The 21,926-nt window shown below is 56.9% G+C and overlaps 1 protein-coding gene across 1 annotated transcript in view; it reads left to right on the top strand.

The window, feature by feature from the left end:
- The first annotated feature begins 8,675 nt into the window (after positions 1-8,675).
- The window catches only part of ITGA3 (integrin subunit alpha 3), a 29,182-nt gene continuing 15,931 nt past the window's right edge, over positions 8,676-21,926 (top strand). The window contains exons 1-7 of the mRNA XM_032429227.1: positions 8,676-8,704; positions 9,135-9,342; positions 17,088-17,215; positions 17,531-17,610; positions 19,340-19,589; positions 20,867-20,953; positions 21,340-21,547. Of these exons, the coding sequence (XP_032285118.1) occupies positions 9,137-9,342; positions 17,088-17,215; positions 17,531-17,610; positions 19,340-19,589; positions 20,867-20,953; positions 21,340-21,547 (959 nt within the window). The 5' untranslated portion in view covers positions 8,676-8,704; positions 9,135-9,136. The remainder of the gene's footprint in view (positions 8,705-9,134; positions 9,343-17,087; positions 17,216-17,530; positions 17,611-19,339; positions 19,590-20,866; positions 20,954-21,339; positions 21,548-21,926) is intronic.

A 21,926-nucleotide genomic window follows, 5' to 3' on the forward strand; every position in this document is an offset into this window, starting at 1 on the left:
ACCCAGGCTCCCCGTTCCCCGCCCCCCCCCATGTATTTATACATATAAATACTGGATGTATTTATAAAACATCCAATAGCAGCTCATGGAACTCTGGCGGAGCACTAGTTGGGAAATGCCAATCTACAAGATCAGATCCAAGTTTCTTAGCCTAACCAAAGCCCTTCACCCTCTGCGCCCAACTTACTTCTTTCCACCTTGTCTGGACTGGCCTCTTGTGGCTCCTTAGACTCCTACTGGGTTTTCCTACCTCTGTATCTAAGGACACATTGTTCTGATGCTTCCCCCGCCAAACCCCAGCCCTGCACACACACACACACACCACCCATCTTTGCCTGCTGAAATTCACTCATCTCTAAGAAATAATAATAGCTAACATTTATTGGGCACTTGCTACGTATCATTTTCCTAAGCAATTTATTTGCATTATCTCATTTAATTTTTACACTAATCCCGTGAAGTATATACTCCTATTATCTCCCTCTTATAGATGAGGAAGTTGAAGTTCAAGATGAGTAAGGAACTTGCCCGAGGTTACTCAGTCAGCAGGTGATGGAGGGAGAATTTGAATCCAGGCCATCTTGCTCTTAACAAATCACCACCCTCCCACAACCTTTGCTATTATTGCCACTCTGCCCACCACTTCATTAGTACCAAAATATATTTACTGAGCTCTACTATGTATTTCGCTGAAATAACAAATTAGTGAGTGAGTAGAAGAATTAATAGAACTGCATTGTCAGAGCTGGAAGGGACCCAAGCTGTGATGGGCATTCCAGGATAACAACTTGAGCTGATGGATAGGGAGGTTCTGAGACTCGTCCAGGGTCACAAGGTGGGGGGCAGAAACCGTGTCAGGACCAAGTCTCTTCACCTCCAGCCTGGCAGTTTTGACACCACGCTCGCCACCCGCCGTCCCTCCTTTCAACACACATCTATCTAGTGCCTTCTCTGCGCCCCGCCCCAGTCTGAGCTCCATCCAAGGCAAACAGGACAAGACCCCTAGAATCCTGCTCTGTCTCTCCTCCTGGGACAGTGGGGGCTTAGGTCTGGTAGGGCTCCTCCTGGGCTTCAAGACCCTCCTGGCCATCCCTGGGCTCCAGCCCAGCTTTCTCTGTTCTCTTGCAGAGAGCACCGGGAATGGGAGGCGGCAGTTGGCCAGGGGCACAGGGCGGGCCGGGAGGAAGGACCCCGGGTCCGGTTGACTTCCTGGCACCCTTGTTTGCCGCGTGCCCCTGGCTTCTGGTGGCTGTTTCCGCCCCGCCCACCACCTCCCTGGATGCGTGGGCAGCTGGCCCAAGCCTGGAATCCTCCCACCATTCTCTGTTTGGGCTGCCTCTCCGCTGGGCCCTCCCCTCAGAGCCCCCAGATCCGGATTAGAATCCTGCTCCCCTCACCAGCGCTGTGACTTTGGGCCTGTCACTTTGCCAGTCTGGGCCTTTGTTTTCTTCTGGAAAGGGGGACAATAGGACTGACCCCACAGGCTTGTCATGAAGAATAAAGGTCGTAATCTACATAAAGGGCTTGGCCCAGTGAGACTCCCAATAGAAACGACTATCCCTTTTCTCAGGCCAGTTCTCCCCATTTTCCTCCTCCAGGAAGTCTTCCAGGATGCCCACTCTCCACTGTCTCCCCACCCCTGTGTTGGAGTCCCACTCTGAGCCCCGGGGAAGGCCAACCAGGCTCCTCTGTGATGGGGGTGTTGGGATGGGTTTCCCCAGGTACTGATAACCCCCGCTAGCTCTTAGGGTTCCACTTCCTGGACGTAGAAATGTCCGTGCCCCACATGAATGGAGTCAAAGGGAACCCACAAGGAGCACGATGAGTTGTTTGATGGACCAGAGAAGAGTCAATGATGCATATCATTGACTTCCACCCCAAGCAGAGCATGTAGTAGTAGCTATTGGCAGGGTGGTGAGAGAGAGAGGGTCTGAGCTTGCTTTTCTTGGGAGTCAGGACTGTTGGGAGATAGACAACTACTGTCACCCCCACCACCATCTCAATAAAAAATAACATTTATTGACCTATGTACTATGTGGCAGGCACTGTGCAATTCTCATTTACTCTCCACACTGACTCTACGGTTAGCATGCTATTCACTCCAGTGTGCAGATAGAGAGACTGAGTCACAGAGAGCTTAAGCAACTTTGCCCAAGCTAATAAGTGACATACGGCCCAACGTGACAAGCGCTCTATCCGAGGGAAAAACAGGGTTATCCTGGAGCAGAAAGCATCTGTGGAGGCCTAGGGAGCTGGAAAGACGGTGGACCTCAATTCTCAATTGGCTTTGACGGAAGGGGAGCTGTCAATGGGCAGGAAGATGTTGGGGTGTTGCTTGCAGGTGGAAGGAACACCCTAGGCACAGCCTTTTCTTGAGAAAGGGGTGAGCAGGATTTGGAGATGAAGATCTCCCCCGCCCCCTCAGGCTGGGGCCATGGGGAAACGATGGGAGCGTGGAGTGTGAGGACCAAAGGAAGGTAAGCAGGCGGTCATGGAGGAACTCAAGCCTCAGGCTGAGCTGAGCAGCTGAGTTTTTTAGGCTTGGTTCTGTAAGTTGTCCAAGGTTGTTTTTTGTTTTTTGGGTTTTTTTAAAGATTTTGTTTATTTATTTGAGAGATAGAGCGCACGAGCATGAGCTAGGTGGGGAGCAGAAGGAGAAGCAGACTCCCCGCTGAGCAGGGAGCCCAACTTGGGGCTTGATCCCAGGACTTGAGCCAAAAGCAGACACTTAACTGACTGAGCCATCCAGGCGCCCCCAAGGTTGGTTTTGAATAGGGTCAGGGTAGGAGGGCCTCTGCAGCCAGATAATGATTGTCTAAGGGAAGAGGGGGAAGGGCACAGTGTGTGGCCCCATGCCAGGTGCTCCCCAGGTATGATCTCAGTCAATCTCCCAGCTGTCCCAGGGTTGGGCATGATCATCACCTCTTTGCAAAGAAATTGAGGCTCAGAGGTGACCAAAAGTGAGTTAGAGGCTGATGTGCATTAGGGTAGCGGATCCCACGGCCTGGCGAGTGTAGGGATACAGTGTACTGAAGCTTAAGGCTGTCTATGGGAGCAGAGAGTAGGGCAGGCATGGAATGAATGAAGTGGGGGCCTCTGGGGTTGTAACCGAAGTCACCAAGGGAGCGAGAACAATAAGAGAGCTAGATGGAAGAAAGGACAGAGCTGGGGGACCTGGAGTCCCGGGTGCAGGTGGTACGTGGCCTGTGGCCATCGGGGCCCGGGGGACCATCTCAGGGGAGCTTGCTGTGGCCCCAGCCTGACTGCAAGGGGCCAGGCTGCCATGGCCCGGTTGACATCCAGGCTGAGGCTAATGCTTCTGGGGAAAGGCCCCTAAGAACTTCTCTCCGCTGATAGGTTCGGATGCACCAATTTGGGGTCCATCCTGGGCTCTGGCCTCCTTGTCTCTCTCCACCCCTGTCCTGGGGCCTCTGGCAGATGGCCGGGCGGACTTGCACCTCCACTTAGGAGTCCCTAGAGGTCCCGCAGACGCACGAGCCATCCCTGCCACTGACCTCTCCCCGCGTCCATCCCCTGCACGCACCAGCCACCAGCTCACCCAAATCTCTCTCAAGTCCATGTCTATCTCTGCAATAGGGCAGGGCCTCATGCTTTCTCAGGTCCCTCCCTGCATCAGCCCCAGATGGGTCTTTCGAATCCACAAAGGCTCTCAGCACATGGTCAGGGGGAACCCATCCGTTCCCTTCAGTTCCAAGGCCAGCAAGGTGAAGCCTTTGCTGAGCGTGTCCCTTCCAGCCTCTGTGCTTGTGATCACTGCCCAGCTGCCCGGCCCACAGCACGTCATTAGGCCTGGGCCCTTCTGGGCATCGGCTTGTCCTCCCCCATGCTGTACCGCTGGGTTCCATCTGGCTCCGCAGTCGAGCCTCCCAGCTACCGTTGGGAGGGCTGCCCAGAGCAGTTCTGCCACTGAGGGAGTGGCCTTGTCATCCCTCAAGCGACTCTTCTCTTCAGAGGAGCCCAGGACAAGGTGGCGAAGGGCACCTCCAGAGGGAAAAGGCCAGGACTCTGGGCACTGTTTTGCAGGAAAGTGAAATCCCTCCCTCATTACCCCATCACGCTAACAGTTAACCAGGGAGGGCAGCGCCAGGGGCCTGTCTGGAACCCCTGTCCACCCCTCCCACCCCCATGAAGTCATTCTTTGTCCCAGCTCTGGCTTTTTCCCTCCCTCCCCCTACCTTCATGCTGCCTGAATCATTTATCCCCCGGGGCCCTGGTTTCTGTGGGCGATGCCGTAACATCCTGTCCCGTCCCTGCCAGGGAGCCCACGTGCTACCCCGCCAGGTACAGCTCCCCGCCTTTTAATAGGAACCTTCAGGAGACAAGGCCTTAGGCCACAGAAAGGTTGCCTAATGGTGAGAATTTCTGTGATCCTGGCAGGAAAGGAGAGGGCCCTTAATGAAGAGCGGAATTTCTACTACCTCCCAGATCAAACTCCAGGGTGCCCTACCTCGCACATCAGACTGGGGGGGGGGGCGGTGCTGAGAGCAGGGCTTGTGCCCTCCCCCTGCCGCACCCCTCCTCCCCACCCCTGCTGCCCTGTAGTCTGCTCCTTAGCTCACTGCAGGCAGATTGCAAATCAGGGGTAGCTGGCTTCACTGTCCCACTGTAGTGGTCCACGCAGGGGTGAGGTCCACAGTCAGGCCCCAGGGGGGTGGGGTGCTGGGAGGAGGAGCAAGGCCAGGGAGGAGGCTCCAACCTGTTACTCAGGGACCAGCTGGGTCCGGAGTGGGTGGGGAGGAGGAAGTGAGTCAGTGGGCACAGCGATTCATGCCTCAGAACTCCGACTTTCCTTTTCAACCCACTGAGCCAAGACATTTGTCCCAACAGGATCTAGGCTTGGGGAGGGGACAGGGGCAAGAGGATATTTATGAGACAGAGTTGGCCTCCCACTCACCTCTCCTGGGTTCTCTGTTTTAGGGCCATGAAGTGTATGTGGCCAATTGAATTCGGCTGGACATGCAGTGGCTGGAGACCTCCTGTGTCTGAGGGACTGTCATGGCCGCTGGAAACTCGGGTGTTGTCAACAGTGAGCACAAGTACCACGTCGTGAGCAACTTCTTGGCCCCAGTTCTGCTATTTTCCCACAAACCTGTGAGTCTGGTCTCTATAATCACACTGCAAGCCCAGACTAGAAGTCATTGGATGGGCTGGAAGATTCGAGAGTGACTGCAGGTCACCCCCACCGCCCCCCCCATTGCCCCACAAGCACTAGCCCTAAAATGCAATGTGGTGCAGGTTTAGGCTGTTTACATTTGAGAGCTCTCCGAATGTGGGGTCAGGATGAAAGCTCGGCCTCCCGCAAAGATGCCCTGCTTCATCTTTGACACCCCTGAGGGTTCTCAGCTCTGGGCCAGTACATAGTAGGGTGTCAGTGAATGGTGGAAGCTGACAGATTCTGAGCCAGGGACGGGGCGCCTGCCTGAACGTATCTAGGTCACAGGAGAAAGGAAATCTGATAAACCCATTCATGCTTCATTGCTCCTCCCTCCCTCCTCAGTAATTTGCATTTTCAACTCAGATCAGAGATAGAGACCTGAGTCTTAATTCAATAGCAAAGATTTGGTTCACTTAGTTCAACAAATCTTAGGAGCCTTGGAATACACAGGATGCCGGCTGGGAAATAAGAAGACATCTCCTCCAGCCCTTTCATTGCACAGATGGGGAAATTGAGGCTTGGAAGAGTAAAGTAACTTGCCCAAGGTGAGAGGGCTGAAGAGAGCCCGCGCTCAACCCACAAGGCGCCTCAATTCTGCTCCATCTCTCTCTCCTCCAGCTGCCCACGCACAACCTGTCTGCGCTCCGACCTTCCTGTGAGGAGTGAGTTAGTAAGTGGTGTGGTCTGGGGCTCTGAGAGAGGGAGATGGAGGGGAGTCCCCCAGAGGAAGGCTAATGCAAACCTAGCAAGTGCTGAATAAACCAAGGCACCTTTATAGAATTTTGACGTTGTCATTGTGGTGACTGAGAAAACTTCACCCCAAACCAGGCCCCAGTAACTCTTCTGCTTTCTTCTCTCCTGAGGCTCCGTCCTGCTAGTCCTTCCCTTCTCCCTCGTCCATATACTCCTCCTCCAAGAAGCCTCCCTGCCTCCACAGCAGAACGCATAGTTGACTTGTTTTCACCGTCCCTCGCAGAAGCAGACAGACCCCACCCAAGATTTTGCTTGATGTCAAGACTGATGACGCCACACACAGGCCAAGAGGTATTAAAAAGTTTATTATTTACATAATTGAGGTCTCTGGGGAGAGCAGGGCTGGCCTGTTGAGCAAGGTCTGAAATGGCCTGAAAAAGCAAGGAGATGAGATGGCCTTATTGTGGTTAGGGACTGAGATCAAGGTGAGCATTTGTGCGGGAAAGAGGTTTGAATCCCCCATGGTCACCAAAGAAGGGAACATGGCCCCCAGGCTTTGTTATCAGCTTGTCCAGCTGTGGGGCAAAGGGGGAGAGGTGGGGCTTACAAGCTGTCAGCTGTCAAACATCAAAAAAAGGACTCTGATTCCTTTTCACATGTGTTATTCATGTGCCCTTGTTTCTCCCTGTCTGCTTTTCCAGGTGGGGCCCTTCTCCACGGAGAAGAGTTGATATGACAAAGTCAACTGAGGGATGAGATCAGGCTGTGGATGATATGTCACTGGAACCAGGGGACTTCAGACCATCATCATGAACTTGAAGTTTCTCTTTCTGCATCTCTCCAGCTCAGAGACCCTTCCAGTGTCCACATCTCCCTCCATCCCCACGCCGTCTCCCCCAGATCTCTCTGACACTCCCCCACATTCCTTCGCTCGAGCCCTCCCCCGCTCTCAGGCACCCTGCTCCCACTCCCACATTCCCTCAGGATACTCCCCTGGAGTGGAAAAACCATCCCTCATCCCTTTCCTGCTCCCAGCCCTAGGATCGGACATACTGGTCATTCCTGTTTGGGATGGCCAAAGAGATAATGCCTGGCATAGAGCCCATCTGTCATCACAGGATTCTCAAAGCTGTTTCAGGTGGGACTCCTTGCCCACACAGAGCATCCACCCTGGCCCCTGCCCTCCTGGCCCCAGCTGTCTCCTCTTCTCCAGGAATAAGGTGGAGGACCCAGCAGCCAGCCCAAAGGAGAACAGGGTAACTGGTCAACTTCCATACAGGTCAGCTTTCTGTTCCTTGCCCTCAGATGTCTCCTAACACTGCAGGCCATGGGCCACAAGGAAGACCACGGGGAGGAGGCTGGGTGGCTCTGGGAGTCCCAGCTTGGGAAGAAATGCTATCCTAAGGGCAGACAGGGATGAGCACCACAGAGAATGCTGTTGCTTTTGTTCAGATGCATCTGGCTGTCTGACCAACATCTGCCTGGGACTCGTCTCTTACAGACGCAGCTGTGGTGAGTAGCTTCCAGTCCTAGCTCTGCCCCTCTGCAAGCTGTCTGACCTTGGACATCCAGGTTTCCTCCTAAGTCAAATGAGGATGATAATCCTAACCTCACAGGGAGGATAGGAGGATGAAATAAGAGTCTGCACGTGAAATGATTCATTAACTATAACGTCCAAGTCCCCTTCACAACATAGTTGTTTTTTATTATTATAAACTTTCAGAGACAGGGACTCTAAATCAAACTGCAAGAGAGTGAGGGCTGAAGGCTGAATTTCTGGGCCAAAAGAAGAAAGTTCCTTCAGCCTGGAGAAAAGAATGTTCAGGGGAAGTGGGTCTTTGCGCTGCACTATGAGAAATCCGAGTTCGATTCAAGAAAGTACATAGTGACCTCTTGAAGTTCCCTTTCAGTTAGGTTCTTCTGAGGATGGCGGGACCTTTGGGCCCCACCCACCTACCTCCACCTGGCTCCACCCACTACACACCTATGGAGGCTGGCGTCCCCGCCCAGTCTCCAAACACTCAGGCTGAGCCTGGGTAGGAGGAGGAGAAGACCTTTGGGAATCCGTGGGGCTGGGCCCTGAAGGCAGGAGTGTATGAGATACGGGTGCAGTGTGGGCCCAGCTCCCTGGCCACACAGTGCATTCTAAGGAGAAGGGACTCGTTTCCACTCCGAAGGGTTTATAAGGGATACCAGAAGGCGGAGCCCTTCGGGGGAAGCGCTGTCTTGTTGCTTATCACAATTAGCAATGCTTGGTTAGTACCACTGAATAAATAAATATCTGTCTGGCTTTGCGGAGGGACCATATCCAGCCCGGATCAGGGTGGGTGGGGGTGGGTGGGCAAGAGAAACACATCTCGACAAGGACCGCGAAGGGCCTGGGTGCGAGGAAGAACGCCCAGAGACCGCCAACCGCCTCTCGGGGATTCCCAGCGCTGCCGAGGCGAAGCCGGCTTTCCACCCAGAGGCGCGCGGACGCCGCTTCCCAGATGCGCCAACGCCGGGGCTCTCCAGCGGGCCCGCAGAGGTGGCCGCGCCTGCAACGGCCTTTCCAGCCGCAGTAGCAGCCGGAGCAAAGCAGCCGGACTAATCCCACCCGCGGCCCCGCCCGTCCAATCCATCTTGCTCGGGAGGTGACGCTTCCTGGGAGAAGCAAGGGGCGGAGAGGGGAAATCCAAGCTTTTGGGGGCTCCCGGCAGGTGTTTGGGGGAGAGGGCGGAGCCTGCTTAGGGAGGATGAGGGAGGGGCCGTGCTGCCCCTTTAAGAGGCGGTGGCGGAGCCAGGACCTTTTCTCTTTCCCCGGAAGGAAAGCGGAGCCCCGGCTGGGCGCGCAAGGTAGGGAGGTGCGGACTTGGGCGTGGGGAGGCGGGGCGCGCGCGGAGGGGACCGCTTCCTCCCGTCTTCCTTGCGGTCGACCGGTCTGCGTTCCCAGATCCGCCGCCGAGCCGGGATCGAAGGCTACAGTGCGGCCGAGGGGGCGCGGCCGGGACGAGCTGGGGGCAGGGTGCCCGGGGCGGGGGGCGGTGACCCGCCGGCCGGGCGGGCGGGAGAGTAGACCCGCGAACCTCGGAGAGGAATCTGAGAGCGCAGACCCTGAGCCGACGTGAAACTGACCGGGGCTGGGGGCCAGAAACTTCTCAGCGCTGCCGGGCTCAGCGACGCAGCCCGCCCGAGCGTTCTCCGGTGGCGCGGGGAGCAGGTGAACCGGTCCTCACTCCCGGCTCCACGCCCTCACGCGCTCTCGCCCCGGCCCCCGCCCCCGCAGCCATGGGCCCGGGCCCCCGCCGCGCCGCCTGCGTCCCGCGCCCGATGCTCTGCGCGTTCGCCTTGATGGTGGCCGCCGGCGGCCGCGTCGCCTCCGCCTTCAACCTGGACACCCGATTCCTGGTGGTGAAGGAGGCCAGGAACCCGGGCAGCCTCTTCGGCTACTCGGTCGCCCTCCACCGGCAGACGGAGCGGCAGCAGCGCTACCTGTAAGTGAGGCTGGCGGGGGGTGGGGGGGCGGAGGGGGGCGGGGGGTGGAGAGAGTGTGTGTGCAGGTTGCGGGTCCATCCAGAGCCGAGTCGCAGCCTGGCTTCCAGGCCCGCGGGCCGCGGGGCTGTAGTGAACGGGGATTAAGGGGGCGGGGGGTAGGTGGGCAGCCCTTCCCTGCCCAGGTGTGGCGGGAAGTGGAGGCATTGGGTGTGGGATGGGGTCAGCAATCACTGGCAAGTGCTGACCCGGCCAGAACCTGTCTAAACTCAGCCCCTCAGCCCTTTAAACCTCCCTTGAAAGTAGAAGTGGGATCCCCGTTTCCTGAGCCTCCTCCCACTCTGTTGAGGGAGTAACTAATGTACGAATACTTCTCTCCAGGGCTGGGACCTGGGGAAAGCTGCAAGGTAAACACCCAGTGGATCCCTCTTCCCGATTTCCTGGGAAGAACCTGTGGGCATATGTGTTTAAGCCCGCCCGGGCCTTTGCACCTCGCGTTTAGTCAGCCGGCCCTGCCAGCCACGCCCTCTGCAGAGCCAGACTGGAGGGCCTTCGCCGCTGCTTGGTGCTCGGTGCTTGGCGGTTGCAGGGTGAGGTGATGCATGAGTCTGGCCATTTGGAACTGTCCAGGAGCTCCCTCTGACCCCTTGAGGATGGGGAAGTAGAGGGAGCTGTCCCAACTCCTGCTTGGTCTCCTGCCCCCCACACCACCCCCAGCAGGGACGCCCTGCCACCAGACATCTTCCCTGCATTCCACAGATTCATGTTGAATCTTCAACCCTGAGTGTGTTTGTTTTGGTTTGAAGAGGGGAATGGTGTTTTTCTCTTCTGTTCCCCTTCCCCGACAGCTGTAAGGAGAAGGAGGGGGAAGAGCTACCCACAGGGGAGAGGAGCGAAGGAGATTGCATCCAGCTGTCCATGTTTCCTCCCGCCCCTCCCTCCCCGCTGCCACCGACATACTCCTGCCTAGAGGGGCAAGTCTAGGTTTCAGAAGTTTCTCTGCCCCGGGCTCAGGTGCTCAGGTTGGCAGCTGGGGTGGGGGACGCTATCCCAGGAGGGAAGGAGTTAGGACAGGTCAGGCAGGTCCCACCTACCTCTGTGGGCCAGGGGACCTCCCAGACATCTACCCCTACCTGGTGTCTAACTCCGCTGAGCAAGAGGATGTGGTCTGATACAGGGTGTATTGAAACTTTTCCCAGCTCTGGCTGGGGCCTGCAGAAACTTGAGGAATCTTGGAATGTCCAAAGTCCAAACTCTGCCCCAGCCTTGGCCTCTGCCCTGCTGGCCCAGCCCCTGCGCAATCTACCTACCTACTTGGCCTCGGTCTACGTTCTGCAGAGGCTAAAGCCACCACACCCTTCCCAGCGCAGCGCCCACAGCTGCCGCCTGCCCTCGGCCAGCCCTTCATCCTTTGGAGACCCTAAAAGTGACCATCAGCACAAGTTTCTATACTGGTGCTCTTTCTGCCCCAGCCCAGAAAAAGCTTTTTAGAATTTCTTTCTTTTTTTTTTTTTTTTAAAGATTTTATTTATTTATTCATGAGAGACAGAGAGAGAGAGAGAGAGACAGAGGCAGAGGGAGAAGCAGGCTCCCCGCGGAGCAGGGAGCCCGATGTGGGACTCGATCCCAGCACCCTGGGATCACGACCTGAGCCGAAGGCAGACGCTTAACCGACTGAGCCACCCAGGCGTCCCTAGAATTTCTTTTTTTTTTTCAAGATTTTATTTACTTATTTGAGAGAGAGAGAGAACCAGTGCACACGAGCAGGGGGAGGGGCAGAGGGAGAAGCAGACTCCCCGCTGAGCAGAGAGCCCGACGTGGGGCTCGATCCCAAGACCCCGGGATGATGACCTGAGCCAAAGGCAGACGCTTAACTGACTGAGCCACCTGGGCGCCCCAGATTTTTTAGACTTTCAATACTGAATCTGCATGACATGAGGGAACGCAGTGTAAAAAGAAGATCAGGAAAGCGAGAGTAAATAACGAAAAGCTGGAGTAGATAATGGACTCTGTAAACCCCACCCCCCACCCCCCTACCCGCTATGTGACCTTGAGCAAGATATTTCCCTTCTCTGGGCCACTTTTCTCCAAAGAGGGGTTGGACCTGGATCTATATCCTCCTTCCTGCCTCTGTTGGCCTCTCAGAGGGCAACCTGGCACTGGGGAGGGAGAAGAGGCGCCAGAATCCCCCTGCCAGTTTCCAGTCTTGGATCTGTCACTAATATCTAAGTCTTAATGTCTCCACGGGGCGGGGCGTGGGGACAACATGCCTTCTTCATGAGCTGCCAGTGGGGCTCCAGTGTGTGTAAGCCGCTCTGCACGTGCCTGCGTCTCAGGGGAGCAGGTTAGGGCTCTCGTGCCAAAGCCAGGCCCGTATTACCCACGGGCCTCACCCAGGATGGCTGAGCAGAGGGGCTCTACTTTTCTTCCTGGGCGGCTAGAGATGGCATTACCCCTGCTAAGAGCCCAGAAGGTTCTAAAACTCATGAACCGTGGAGAGGCAGGTAGTTCTAGATAGAGTTCTGGGCCATTCTCTCCGGTATCCTGTCTTTCCCTCGGGGTGGTTCTCTATCTTGGCTCATGTCCTCCTCTCACTGAATTCTGCCCCTTGGCCCTTTGGGAGGGCCAGCTGGGCCAGCTGGGCTAAGCTGCAGCCAGCTGTACGGCCAGATGTGAACAGCTGCCTGAGTGCACAGCTTAGGGGATCCAACAAGTCAGGGCTTATTTTCTGTTAGCCTACAAGCCCTTTTGGAAAAGAGGAGAGGTTTCCCGATCCTGAACAAACTCTTAGCCTGGGGTTCCTAGAAGGTCTGCAGGAGATGCGGGGGGGGTCCTGCAAATACGTGAAAATCATGCGTCTGGGAGCACGGGGAGGGGAAGAGCATGGCGTTCGTCCTGTTCTCAAAGAAGGCCTTATTCTAGAAATGGTTAAAAACCCAGGTGTGGGCCCTCTTCGTTCCCCATCGTCTTTATCTCTGGACCAGAGTTAGGGAACTCCCACAACATCAGAGTTCACCCCAACCCAGGCCCCGGCTTCCCAGTCGCCAGAAGTGAGGGGTGAGGAGCAGGGCCAAGGACCAAGGTGCTTTGGGCTTCTGGGTGAGATGCATGACAAGCCCCGGGGAAGCAGAGGGATTATTCCTCTGGGAGCTGGTCCCTGCCCCCCAGCCCTCAGCACCTGCCCTGTCACTCCCTCCTGGGAATCCAGTTGTCCTGGTCTGGCCTGACCTTGTGGGCTATGGAAGATACCTCTGGGGCTCTCTCTCTCCCCTTTGCCCTTGTGTGGAATTGAGGGTGTCTGCAGAGCCTGGGGTGGGGGTGGGGGTGGCTCCTGGCCGATGAGGTCATATCTGAGGTAGGTAGGAATGGGGCTTACCTGATCTGAGGTAGGTAGGAACGGGGCTTACCTGCCGTTCTCTCCTAAAACATGTTTCCCTGGGCAGGGCAGGCACCTGGCAGCCTCTTTCTCGTGCTGGGGAAAGGGGCAGAACACTGTGGCTGGAGGCAGAAGGCCTGCATGCGGAGTGCCCTGTTCCTCTGGCTCTCTCCAGTGACCAGCCCAGGCCAAGGAGCTTTAAATTGGGCAGGAGGCAGGGGAAGCCTGATCTTGTAGAAAAAGAAGTGGAAGGGGGTTGGCCAGAGCTGAACAAAGGAGGAAGAAGATGTCTGTTGCAGCACGAGGGATGGAGGGTAGATGACACAGAGAACACCCCAAGGGATCAAATATGGAAAAGATACTAAGGAGCCAGCAAGAGGGAGAAGAAATGAGAAAAACAGCCTTGTTTGGGGCCAAGGCCTCTTTCTCCAGTCCTCTCTCATTCTCTTGCTTCCTCCAGCCTGTTGCTCTGGTTCTAGGGCTGAGTCACCAGAGGGGAGAGGGGGCTGGGTGGGCAGCGTCAGGGCGACGTAGGGGGAGGACGGAGAGGCCTGCGAGTCCGCTACCACGGGAGCGGGAGCCTCTGGGGAGATGGCTAATTCGGGCAGCAGGATGGGCACAGAGCTGGGATCCAGCATCTGAGAGCTGCTCCTCCCGCACCCCTGGTCTCAGAGCTGAAGCGGCGCCCGGCGCCACCGGCCTCCCAGCCTGAGGTGGCAGGGGACCCTGAGGAGTGAGGCATGGGGGCCTGTGGTCTGAGTGCTGGCCCCTGTTACCCTCCAGGTTAACTGGAAGCTTCCCAGGCGCCTCCCTGAATCTTACAGGCAGTATCTCTGAGCATCACCCCACCCCATTGCCCCCCAGGGAGCCTCCTTCTCTTTGGGGTGAGCCAACCTGGTGCCTTGAATGCTCCTGGGCCCCATTCCCCAGCCTCCTCTGATTCTGCTGTTTTCGGCTTGGCTGTTACATTAGCTTTGATCCCCCCCCCCCCCCCCCCCGCCCCGCCCCAGGAAGAGTGATGGAACGGGGGTGAGGAAGTGCTTTTATGGAACTTGGAGTTCAAGGGCTCCCCAGAGGCCAGGAGGGGCTGTCTGGCTGGAGCCAAAGATGAGGCCAAGGAGCTGTTGGAAAGCCCTTGAGAGGTCATTTCATCCATTCCCCTAGCTCCTGGAGGGGCCCAGGCCGGCTCCAGGAGAGGGAAACTCAGATCTCCTTTCTTCTGTGCTCCAAGAACTGGGCAAAGCATCCTGCTAGCCTCCCTTCTGACTGCTGCCTGGAGGTTGGACTCACTGGTGGTCTGGGAGGGGTCAGCTTTTGGACTCACTGACCTGGACCGGCCCCAACAGCAGGCAGCAGAGATGCTCATTTGCATGCTATTCTACATTTCATTTCTGTGCCAGGAAGGCCTCTCCCACACCTGGCTGTGGCTTGAGGGAGCTGGACCTGACCCTCTGCACATGCCTTCCCCCATCCAACTCCCAGTCCTCTGGCTGGAGACCCATTGGATCCCGGGATGGGAGCCAGAGGGCCTTAAAGGGCCTCTGAGCAGGCCAAGTAGGAGCTAAAAATACCCCAGGGGGGGTTGGAGGGGGGCTCCCTGTGGAATCTCTGGGGAGGGAGGGGCCTGGGATGTGGGGCTGGAATTGGGGCACCCGCCCTGCCCCACCGCCCATCAGTGGGCACAAGGCTAGGGCAGGGTGAGGGCTGAGCGGGTATAGATGGTAAAGGGATTGATTGCAATCCCAAATGCCACCCATGCCCGGCTTTGCCTGCTCGGTACCCCAGGAGGCTGAGAGGAGGGGTCCCTTAGCCCACTCCCTCTGAGATGAGCAAAGCTGGGAGGTCATGGCCACCCTGCTCCCCAGCCACCTCATGCCCCCACAACTTGGTCAGGGCTGCAGCTGGGGGACAGCAACACTTCTACTGCATGTCACACCCTGGAACGCAGCCTGGGCTGCCCAGGGACGCCTTGCCCCCTGAGGCCTGGAGCTACCCCTTCAAGTTCACCGTAGCCAACCCTGAGCCTCTGCCTCCAGCCAAATCTGGGCAACCGCGCCAGCATGACTCTGCCGGTGCCCTGCCCCCACCCCAGGGATTCCACCGCCATGGAAGGACTCCCAGGTCCCATCCTCGGCTCCCTCTAAACAACCAGTCTGCTCTTTGCCCTCTGTTCCAGACTCCCTAACCAGGTGGGGCAAAAATTCCCGGGTGCTTGGAGGAATACCTGGGGGTGAGCGAAGGCCAGTCCCTGATGCCGCCAGAAGTCAGACCGAGTGCTCATGTTGGCCATGACTTCATAGTCAGAAAGCCCTTTTGAAGAACGAACCCATTTGTTCCCCCCAACACCCCCCGAGGTTGGTGGGACAGCTGCTGTCCCCATTTCACAGATGAGGCACTCACAGCTCAGAGAGGGAAAAGAAATTGCCCTCACGGGGCAGAACAAACCCGAGAACCAGGCTCTTCTGTTCCTTTCCCATGGGCTTTTGCTTCGCTCCCTCTCCTGGCAGTCGCGTGGGGGGCAGAGGTCCATGGGTGGTCAGGCAGTGGGCTCACCAGGCACCCTCTCCAGGCCAGGCAGAGGGTGACTAACGGGCCCGGCTGCCACCTTGGCGCCCTGCCCGCCTTGCTAACAGCAGTTCCTAACTGTTCTGCTTGGAGAAGCTGCACCCCTGCCCCCAGGGACGCTTCCCAGCTCGAGGTCGGAGCGAGATGTGAGGCGCAGGCAGAAATCCCGCCCCCTTCCCAGCACCCCCAGGCGGTGCATTCCTGACAGCCAGTGGGCGGAGGCACCCCAGGTCCCGGCATGCCCAGGCCCTGCCCTGCCCTCTCTCCGGGGCCCTCACTCACAGGTCCCGGGCGGGAGCTGCAGGTGGGGCGTTGCTGTGTACCTCCAGACTCTGGCGGGCAGCCCAGGGCCCGGGTTCTGAGCTGGGAGCCTCAGGGTGATAGTGTTGCTGGGGCCAGATGGAGGGGTACCTAGGAGGTACCTGCCACCCAGAAGGCCGAGTCCATCAGGATCCGGGAAGCGGTGCGGGCAGAACGTCCACAGGCCTCAGGGAGAGATGATGCCTGGGGAGCAAAGGGTGGTCGAGCTGTCTTCTCAAACCGAGGTGCACAGTATTTGGGGCACTTGTTAATTAGGCAGGTTCCAGGGGTCCACCCCCAGATTCAATTTAGATGGTCTGTGGCAGGCTGAGGAGTTTGCCGGTTTTTAACAAATAGGCCAGGGATTTCTGACGCTGGTGGGCCGAGGACCATCTCCAGAGATACGGCGCCCAGGCTGACCTGCCTTCCTCCCGTCTAGCCGCCTGTCTGGGATGGGGTGGGTGGCCAGGGCCCTAAGCACCCTTGTAGGGACTTGCAGTCAGCGTCCCCAAAGATGGGTTCTGGGCAGGCTGGGGGCGATCCCCACTCTCGGGCCCACCTGCCAAGAACTCAGCCCTGTGGCCCCATTGTCCAAAGTGTCCGGTGCCCAGCCCCCCCATACCTTGTATGCCTGTCTCAAAGTGTGGGTGGTGTCCTGGCGGGGGGGAAGAGTAGCATCACCCAGGTCACTTAGGGCCCTGCTGACCCCAGCTCACCTGGCTCCGCTTTCGGGGACACTCCCTGCGTCCAGTGTCCCCTCCTGCTCCTATTCTTCAGTGCTAACCGCTAGACCCGAGTCCTCATACAATTTAGAGAGGAAGGACCCAGGCCTCCAGCATCATCTCCCCCAGGCCCCCCGGAAGTTGAAGGCCGGGCCAGGATTCCCCCCGGTCATTCTCTCTTCCAGTCTACCTTCACCTCAGAGGCCAAAGCATCCCTTCCCAAACCCAGATCTGATCACGTTACTCCCTTGCTTAAAACTCCCTTCCCACCCTGCCCTCCTGTGTGTCTCTTCCCCCCACACCCCCCCACTCATGTTCCCAGCTCCCACCATACTTAGGGCCGAGGGGATCCTGAGTCACCCTGCTTGCTCACGCTTCCTGGCCCTCCTGCAGATCATACCTTTGCCTACAGTGCCCTTCCTCCCTTTCTCCTGGTGAGCCCTGGTCATCATCCTCAGACTCAGCCCGGGTTCCCCCTTCTGTGAGGACCCCCTTCTCCCGGACTACTCCCCACGCCGCATCTGGGCAGGTTTGTGCCCTGCTTTCCTCTCCGGAGGCACTTACTGCAGACGTCTGTTTTCTTGCCCGCCCCTCCTGTATTGGCCACTCCCGGAGGACGGGGGCCAGGATCCATTCATCTCCTGACCCCAGAGCCTGGCACACAGCCTGGCACTGGGGACATAGCAGGTGCTCAGCAAACATGTTGAACAGAAAGTTGTTCGAAGCAGGCTTTGGGGAGTCTGAGCCCGGGCCCACCAACCTCATTGCATCCCACCCCCCCCAGGCTCCTGGCTGGTGCCCCCCAGGACCTCGCCATGCCTGATGGCTACACCAACCGGACCGGTGCTGTGTACTTGTGCCCACTCACCGCCCACAAGGATGACTGTGAGCGGATGGACATCTCAGAGAAAAGTGAGGGCAAGGCACTGGGGATCAGCTCTGGGTCAGGAGTCTGGTGGAGGGGGTCGCACAGAGGGTGACCTGGAGCAGTGATCAGGCTTACCTGGGCAATTTCCAGTCCCTTCTTGTCCAGCTGGGAGGAGGGGGCGCTAGAGGAAAGTGGGACCACATGGGATCGGTGGAGCTGAGATTCATGGCAGGCTGGAGAAGGGCATAGGGAGGGTGGCCTGCAGGGGTGGGGGGCCAGGAAGACCAACCCTACCCTCTGGACGTTCCAAGCACAGGGAGGACGGGTGCCCCGGCTCATGACCCCTTCCATGCCCACAGGTGACCCTGACCGTCACATTATTGAGGACATGTGGCTCGGGGTGACGGTGGCCAGCCAGGGCCCTGCGGGCAGAGTCCTGGTAAGTGGGCACTCACTGTCAGCTCCCCCCGCACCCCAGCCCTCTCCTTCATTTCCCAGGAGCTGGGGAGGGAAGCAGAGGGCAGGAGAGGGGTCTTCGGTGAGTGAGCTGGGACCTTGCAGATGTCTATTTTGGTGGCCGGAAGTCTCCACGGGCCTGAGTGTCCCCTCGATCCTGCACTTATGATGTGCTTCCAGGGCCTGGCACGGCCTGGGTCCTGTCTGAACCACCCACTTCCTCCCCCCACCCCCGCCACCCCCTCCCGGGGTGCTCACTCTGCGTGGGAACGAGCTGAGGGAACTGTGAGGAGGAAAGGGCAGAGAGAGCCCCGGGCAGTGCGGCCTGGGCCTGCTCCTTCCTGACAGGCTGGCTGGCGGATGAGGCACAGCCCTGCTGACCCCGGCTCACCCCCGGGGTTTGGGGGCCACTTCCTGCTGTCACTTGTCACTTCCTGGCTGCCTTCTTCAGTGTCGGCCCCTGGGGTCTCAATTTCTGAATCCCAGATAGGCAATTCTTTTTTTTTTTTTTTTTTAAATCGATGTGAAATTTACAGACAGTGAAATGTACAGATTTTAAGTTTTAATGAGGTCTGACCAAGGAAACACCGATGTAACCGATACCCATTAAAGAAGTATTTACATCACTCCAGAAAGTGTGCCCCCGTCCAATCAATGGCCACCCCCTAGTCCTCTCTCTTGCAATTTCTGTCACCTTTGAATACCATTTTAAGCTCTGGGTTTGCATCAGTTCCCTGTAACGCCATTTTAGAACCGTGTAATGGAAGGCGTGTGGTCTAGCATTCCATTTAGGGCAGTTCTAGACCCTGGGTACCCGCTCAACAGATGTTCAGTGAGCACCTACTGTGTGCACCAGCTCTGCTAGCACCAGCAGCTTAGCAGTGAGTCCGGCCCGCTGCTGGTGGAGCTCACAGCTGGGAGGAGACACAGAAAGCAAGCAGACAAGACCCAGGCCCAGTTCTGGATTTTGCCTGGCCACTGGCTGTTTTACAAACACCCTGATCTGATGGACTTGTCCCACAACTGTTTGTCGAGCCCCTCCAGTGTGCAGGGGGAGCTAGGAGAGAGGCAGGAGCTGCCTAGCGCTTGGGAGCTCAGGGTCAGGAGCCTGGCAGCCTTGGTTTGAGGATTTTCTGCATCTCTCTGGATGTGAGATCTTAGAGACTTCGTTCTCTGTGCCTCTGTGCCCCTTGTCTAAAATGGGGGGTGGGGTGGAAATTGTCCCTGCTCCACAGTGGTGTTGGGACGCATACTGGATTTAATATCGTGAGGAGCTTAGACTTCTGTCCGGCGTATAGTAAGCACTCAGTAGGTGTTAGCTGCTATTATTACTGGTGTCATTGCTATTATTATTTTAATAATGGCCTATCCACGAAGAGGGCAGAGCAGAGAAGTAAGTTCCTTCATCTGCTCCTTTTAGACCTGAGAGCCCGGACCCCACATTCCCTCATCCTTTCCCCTTTTCCTTTTGCCAAGATCCATAAGCCACTCTCAAACCCAGGACCTCCTGGCCTTCCCAAAAAGTGTTCCCAAACTTCATAGCAGATTTCCGAATCCTGGGAAGCAGACATAGGTCCAGGCGTCACTGTGGGAAGACAGAAAAGCGGGGAGACGTCTTCCAGCTCCTCTCCAGCAAAGCCAGAGGTGCCCAGGGCCAAGGAGACAGCCGGCCTTCGGTCCCTGCCGCGGTCTCAGGCTGTGTGTGTCCCCAGGTCTGCGCCCACCGCTACACCAAGGTGCTGTGGTCAGGGTCGGAGGATCAGCGGCGCATGGTGGGCAAGTGCTACGTGCGGGGCAATGACCTCGAGCTGGACCCCACCGACGACTGGCAGACCTACCACAATGAGATGTGCAACAGCAACACTGACTACCTGGCGACAGGCATGTGCCAGCTGGGCACCAGCGGCGGCTTCACCCACAATACCGTGTACTTCGGTGCTCCCGGGGCGAACAACTGGCGAGGTAGGGGCCGCGGGGGACGGCGGGAGGAGCGGAGAGCGCCCACTCCCAGAGGGCAGAAGAGACCTCTTTGCCCCTATCGCGCCTCAAGCACTCATTATGTTAAACTTAAACTACTCTGATGAGGCAAGCGTCCCTACACCCATTTTACAGAACACTGAGCCTCAGAGAAGTGAAGTCAGTTGCCCAAGTTGCCAACAGTAAGTGATGAAACCTGAACTGGAAAGCAGGTCCATCTGACTCCACTTCAAGCACTGAAAACCTTATTAAGAAAATAAAACATGCTCCTGGTACAACTACTAACTGGGACAGTGGGATTTGGTGAAACAAAGAGTGAAAGTGCCCCTCCCCTCCCACCCCCCACCCCCCCCATCCTGTTTCCCCGTGCAGACTACCGAGTGTCTTGCCCAGCCTCTGACTTATCTTAGACTATATAAATATCTTTATAACACACACACACACACACACACACACACACACACACACAGGATCACACTAAACATGCTGTTCTGCTTCTTTCTCTTTCCACTTATCAATAAGCTAGGGGCATTTTTTTCTCATCGATACATAGAGGGCAATCTTTGCGGGGCTCGTGGAGTATTTCTTTGTATCAAGAGCCGAGCTGTAACGGCATGGCCGCACTGCTGGGGTGTCTGAGGCTCACAGCCCCCTCCATCTCTGCCTCTCTCCGCCACACAGGTTGTAGCCCCAGTGAGCCTCCTCTCCTTACTGCATCCTTGTTAATTGCAGAATCGACAGGCAGAGGGAGCCCCGAATCTCCTCCTCTTGACCAACAGGTAGCCCAGGGCGTAGTTGTAGCTCCAGACTCACCAGAGGCTGAGGCCTCTCCTCGGTCCTCTGGTCCTCCCCCACCCCCTGGTCCTTTAGAACCTTGGCAGGGCGGCAGGGACTCTCCCACAGCAGCCCCAGGGAACAGGGAACAGGTAGGCAGCCCGAGTTTGGGGGCAGGACCAGGAGATAATGGCGTGGAGTCTGGCCTCGGTGTCTAGAGTGAGGGAAATGTCATTTCGTATCCAAGAGCCTGGATGACCAGATTCCAGCCCTGGCTCAACAACTACTTGCTTTTCTCACCTGCAAAATGGGCATCATCATTTACTTCACAGAATTATTAAAATAAAGCAGACGTGATTTTCCAATGGCAAAGTGCTCACAAATAAAAGGGGTTATTATATCCTTATTGGGTGAGGTTAGCAGGGTGACGTGGACGTGGTGGTTGAAGGGAGTGGTGACTTAAACTCCTCCCCTCCCCCTCCCGAAAGGAAACAGCTACATGATTCAGCGGAAGGACTGGGATTTATCCGAATATAGTTATAAGGACCCAGACGACCAAGGGAACCTCTATATTGGTGAGTCCAGCTGTGGTGGCTCATGGGGTGGTGGAGGAAGGAGGGGGCTCAGTTCCTAGCACTCTGGCCTCTCACCTTCGGTGCCTGGTAGAAGAGCGAGGCCACAGTGCAGGTGTAACTAGTGCCATTTAGCCATTTAGCTCGACTAGCACATACTTATTGAGCACCACCTGTATGCCAGGGCTGTTCTGAGCACCCAAAATGCAAAGTCCCTACCTTCATGGAAGTCATAGTCCTGTGTGCAAGCAGGACTGGAGGCTGGGCGTCCAGGATCCACTTTCTTGCCCAACTTGGAATAGAGGAATAGAAGATATTTGGGAAGTCTGGGGGGCAGAGTGGAAGGGGACAAAGTTTACTTGCTTGACCACCTTCCCCCCCCATCCCAGGATACACAGTGCAGGTGGGCATCGCCATCCTGCACCCCACGGACATCACCATCGTGACAGGTGCCCCACGGCACCGACATATGGGCGCTGTGTTCTTGCTGAGCCAGGAGGCAGGCGGAGACCTGCGCAGGAGGCAGGTGCTGGAGGGCATGCAGGTGGGCGCCTATTTTGGCAGCGCCATTGCCCTGGCAGACCTGAACAATGATGGGTGAGGATCCAGGGACGTTTTCTGGGGCCAGGGAGAACGGCAAGGGGTGGGCAGTCTTGCCCAAGCCAGGGCAGAGAAATGGAAGGTCCCGATTGCTCATTTGTTTGCATGCTCTTTACAGGGATTTGCATGTTGATTTGCATGTTGATTTGCAATTAGCCTTGATGAGATTCTGGGTATTTACATGTCAATTGCATGACACCTGCATCTCCTTTTGTCCTTGTATGGTTCTCGTGGATGTGGGTTGTTTGGGTGTGATCTGCGCTCCCTGGCTTCCCCGTGATGCGTGTCCTCTGTCAGACGGGTCCTGTTGGCATTTCCATGTCCTTCCCGTGAACCATGGCCAGAGATGCCATTTGTATAGCCACGCGCCCTGGTG

Source organism: Phoca vitulina, unplaced genomic scaffold (assembly GCF_004348235.1).
Source record: "Phoca vitulina isolate PV1807 unplaced genomic scaffold, GSC_HSeal_1.0 scaffold40, whole genome shotgun sequence".
Taxonomy (NCBI): domain Eukaryota; kingdom Metazoa; phylum Chordata; class Mammalia; order Carnivora; family Phocidae; genus Phoca; species Phoca vitulina.